This window comes from Penaeus japonicus, unplaced genomic scaffold (genome assembly GCF_977035675.1).
Source record: "Penaeus japonicus unplaced genomic scaffold, GWHDUDI00000001_assembly GWHDUDI00000037, whole genome shotgun sequence".
Taxonomy (NCBI): Eukaryota; Metazoa; Arthropoda; class Malacostraca; order Decapoda; family Penaeidae; genus Penaeus; species Penaeus japonicus.
In genome coordinates, this window is record NW_028234439.1 from 20,172,061 (window position 1) to 20,177,060 (window position 5,000).

Here is a 5,000-nt window from a genome sequence, read left to right on the forward strand (position 1 = left end):
GTGCATCAGAGGAGGACGTAGAATCCATATACGGTGGTACACTAAAAACAGAGAGAGAGAATAAACAAAAAAGAAAACGCAAGACAAACTCCTGTCAGTCCCAAAGTGGAGCGAACAGATGCGAGTGCAGAGAGCCAGAATCGGGAAATTAAATTATGTAAAACAATTTCTACATCCAAGTACAACCGTCATATACTTTGCATCTTGTATCAGGTGCAACATCACCAATATACACTACATCGTACACTAATTTTTAACATACTATAAACAACAGAGAAATAAATATAAGCAATAAAAGAAATTAATAAAAAAAAAAGAAAAAAAAAGGCCAATCATAAACTCAAAATATTTCAAAACAAAATACAATAAGCAAAGAAAGTGTTGGTCACTAACAACACATTTCTGCTTGCCATTACCTTTCTTTTCCACAAAGCGAGTGAGCCCATGACCATGCCTCATGAAATAGGCTCTCCTCCAAAGAGGCGCACTTGTGAAAGATAAGCTCTGGCTATCACTGCCACTGTCACTTTTTTACTCCATGGTTTTCCTGTTGTTCAAGAGAGCTCGTATATATTAATATCATGCTTAAATATCAAGACCTTTTACAATAAATGCTTTCAACAGTAAATTGGCATTTACTGTAACATTACTATTAACATCTATTTAGACTTTCATAATAAATACTTATGACAAAATCTAGCCACATCTGTGTCGACATTTGCCAAGGTATGGCCTCTTTTGACCGAACATGGAAGCTTTTTGTACAGCATGACTTTTCTTTTCGGTTGTCGGGTCATCATCCTCGGTGATTACAAAAGGTCAGGCTTCCGTCAACCCCTAAAGGAAGCGTGTACTAAATTTAGTCATACCCAGTTGAAGGCAGGTGCAAATCGTACCAAGATTTCGCAGGAAGACAGAAGATCATTGTCATTTTTTCAAGTATCACTATTTTGTGCGAATTGAGAGTAGACAGATAGAAGAGATCTTTTAGTGAATGCCTTTGTCAGATCTTGAGACAGTGTATCCTTTATGGGTTAAATAACATGCGTATGGATAGGGCACCGAGGGAAGGGGTATCACAAAGACTTTTCCACGCATCATCACGTATTTAACTTATACTGCCACTATTCTTTTTTCTTTTCTCTTCCTCTTTTGCACACAGGCAAGGTAAGTTTTAGCAGTCGAGACTCAAAAACTCATGCATCGGAACAAATCATGGATTTACAGGAGGTTCCTCTAGTGTGGTACAAAATTATAAAATATAATATCTGGCTGTCTGACCTGGAAGTTCTCTGACACAAGAAAATGCAACACCATTGCTGGGCTGAGCACAGAGCATCAATTTCTCTGAAGTTGGCTCTCGGTGGGAATTCAAAATGTCATTTGTCTCATCTCTTTTCCATCAATAACTTGCTTATCATATGGATCAATGCTCATTAAAGCTCTTGCACACTGTAGCAGAATTGATGGGGAAGAACGAATAAAGCGCCGCCCATAAAACATCAGTCTGAACTCTTGGAAGAAAATCAAACACCAATTCGAAGTACAACATACACGGGCATACAACGGATTCTGAAGACATGGCATACGTACCAAGGAAGGGGTTCGGATGCCGATTTGATTGGTTTGCTCTCTGAGTTTAAACCCCACAGCAAGTAAATGCTTCTATACGCACTTTGAAGCGGAGAACCTTTATAAACTCCTGTGGTTAAACTTCTGACTTGAAGCAGAAAGATCTTGTGCTCAACCTGAATACACAATCGAAAGACAATCCAGGAAGTTATTTCGGGTCAAAATGGTACTTTCGACTTGTCTCCCTCTTCCCCATTAACGAAGGGACAAATCCAACCGATTTCCTGCTTGAAGGCAAAATCCGTACCGAAAGTTAAGGGTGAAAATCACAGGTTCACCCTAAATCAGAGGAAGGAAACAATGCACAACCAACTGAATATATTGTACTATTACAATATTTTGATATTTTTTAAAGAAAAGAATAAAAAAAAGAAAAGAATAAAAAAAAAAAAAAAATAAATAAGGATAATAATTGTGATGATGATGATCATAAGAACAAGGACAAAGCTGAACCACAGGCTGCAAACCCAACAGTAGGACATGAAGGACATCCTCATCAAAAAGACCCTCAATAATAAGTAGTTTTAAGTACATTGATGGCAATGAACATAGAGAAACCTATGTAACTTGGCTACACGTTCACATACCAATAGCCAAATGCGAGACCTACTCAAGAGGGTTCAGGTATTGCTTCTAGATCATCTGGTTATCATATACTTTTGTAAGTTTTGTAATTTATCCTTCTAGAAGTATAATTTATCATATGTATGTTAAAGGTATTCATAATCATAATAATAATAATAATAATAATAATGATAATAATGACAGTAATAATGATAATACATAGTAATAATCATCATCAACAATAACAGCATTAACACTTTCACTCCTTGCATTCAAAACAATTTTAAGAAGAAGAAGAAGAAGAAGAAGAAGAAGAAGAAGAAGAAGAAGAAAGAAAGAAAAGAAGAAGAAGGAGAAGAAGAAGAAGAAGAAGAAGAAGAAGAAGAAGAAGAGAAGAAAGAAGAAGAAAGAAAAAGAAAAGAGAAAGAAAGAGAGAGAAATAGAAAAGAGAAAGAAAGAAAGAAAGAAAGAAAGAAAGAAAGAAAGAAAGAAAGAAAGAAAAAAAAAAAAAAAAAAAAAAAAAAAAAACTGTTTTAATCCAATAATAGTAATTTTACGACTTCCCCAAACACGGGCACTGGCAAATCATCCAAAAATATCTTAAATGGTGCCACACAAATTATGGACGAGCACTCATATAAAATGTCAAGGCATGACAGATGTGGTTCCTACTAATTTACAGTCTGTTTGATGGCCATTACTAAGTTCATTGAGGAATAGCATCTTTAAAATAAATAAAATGAATTAAAAGAAAGAAGAGAGAAAGAATGAAAGAAAAAAGGAAACGAGGGAATTGAGGGGGGGAAACATCGCAAAAGTTTTAGCCAACCAACATCACATGAAACCTGATTTCCCAAAAGCTGTTAAGTTGATAATATCAAATATCTACTGAGGCATCTTTTGTTTACCCTCTTGGGGTATTCATATATACACAGTAAATAACAGTTTTAGCTTACAGCTGACTGTACATTAATATGGCACTCATGGCTTAAGATATTAACAGATGAAACTTCTTGCCACTTGGTCTCAGGCCAGCAAAGACATAATATAAAATGTAACAGCACCTTATCTAGGCTTCATTAAAGAAAAGGACAACCACAAAAAGGAGGCTAACAAAGTTGTGATTAACAGACTCAAAGAAGCAATTAAGTAGTAACTCAAGAATAAAAGGCAGATGACTAAGAGACTTGCAAATGACTTTAGTATTTTGACCACAAGTCGGGGAAAGGGCCCAGCACGCAGGACTGCCCTGCCAAGGCCTGTGAGAATGCTATCATATACAATTTACACTGTACAACTAGAGCTAAACTTGGAAGGCTGAGGTAATATCCTTATCGGTGAAAGTAAGTTATCGTTGTGCTTTCAACAAATAAAAGCACACAAGCTCACAATCTAAGAATCGTCGAAGTATATGCGGCCTGGTCCGTTGTTTTTCAGGTGACGGCGGTAGGACTTGTAGCGCCCCGATGACGACATCTTGACCCGCCATTCCATGTCGCGTTCCTCCTTCCAAGCCTTGAAGTTTTCCTTAACCCACAACTCCATGTCTAGGTACTGTAACTTCACTTCCTCGTCTAAACTCTGGGAAAGGATATTTGTTGTCAGCCACTACATGAAAAAAAAGGAAGAAAAAAAGACGCAGAATCTGAGGGGACAAAACAGAAAAGAATGTGAAGTAGAAGAGGAAGAAGACCAAGAACAGGAAGAGAAAGACAAAAAAGGAACAGGAAAATTTGATAATACATACAAGTAAAAAAAAAAAAGAAAAGAAGAAAAATATACATACAAAACTACAAATCTACTGATTCTTCTCACATTAACACGACAACCTCAAGAACTTACATCAAACTGGCCACCACTCATTCCCATATTTTTCCGGATAATGTACAGTTTCTCTTCATCTCCGTACTCTTCCCGCAAGATGCCGAATTTCCAAACCCAGCGGACGTACCAGGAAATGTACTGAAACGTCCAGTAGGGGAGGAGCACTAGTTGCACCCACAATATGTCCCTGTTGGTCAAAGAAAGAAAAGCATTAACATCTTCAACCTTCAACATCTTTAATGGTTTTAAGGAACTGTACAAAGTGCCATTACAGTTTGCATTTAATGTTCAATGGTCTTGTCTACTGTTCTTTCCCCCATTTATAGTGTTCTCTTGCTGTTATGCTTAAGTTGCCCCTCTTAAAAAATGTCTGATGGTCAAACAAGTATATCAACTCTGTAAGAGGACAGCATTAATCAAATGTAACCAGCTATGCCATCTAACCTCTCTCTTGAACAGCTAAGAGCAATTATTGCAACTTTCACTGACAGGCATATTTTTGACAAATACAAAAGTTAAGAACATGCTCTCTGGTAACATTTACAGCCCAGACATGCAAACGTACCCAGGAAGCTGCAAGACACTTGTAATGGGACCTTCCTTGCCTACACGCACATTACATTCATCTATGTCCTTAACTGAAATCGTGGGCACGGGCCAAGTCAAATCTACGGACTTGAGGAGAGAAAAAGTATAACGGTGACGGTGAAGCGACGAAAATCAATGGCAACGAACAAAGCCTCCTACCTGTACGTGGGCTTCGCGTACACGCCCCGAATGTCCATTTTCTTTTCGATGACTTGGCGAATCACTTTGTCCTCCTGTTCCCTGATCTGGTCTTTGGACATGCCTTTCAGCTTCTTCTTGTCAGTTATGAGCATCCCCTCTTGTTTCGCTATCTCTATGGCATGGATTCTGTACTTAGGAACTGTGGAGAAGTGCTTGATGGCTTCTTCGTACCTGTCAGGAAGAAAAAGGAG

The 5,000-nt window shown here is 37.7% G+C and overlaps 1 protein-coding gene across 1 annotated transcript in view; it reads right to left on the reverse strand.

Moving 5' to 3' along the window:
• Window positions 1–2,740: 2,740 nt before the first annotated feature.
• LOC122263207 (dnaJ homolog subfamily C member 25 homolog) overlaps window positions 2,741–5,000 on the reverse strand; it is an 8,962-nt gene continuing 6,702 nt past the window's right edge. The window contains exons 4-6 of the mRNA XM_043031570.2: window positions 4,768–4,980; window positions 4,039–4,207; window positions 2,741–3,777 (exon numbers count right to left, since the gene is read on the reverse strand). Of these exons, the coding sequence (XP_042887504.1) occupies window positions 3,589–3,777; window positions 4,039–4,207; window positions 4,768–4,980 (571 nt within the window). The 3' untranslated portion in view covers window positions 2,741–3,588. The remainder of the gene's footprint in view (window positions 3,778–4,038; window positions 4,208–4,767; window positions 4,981–5,000) is intronic.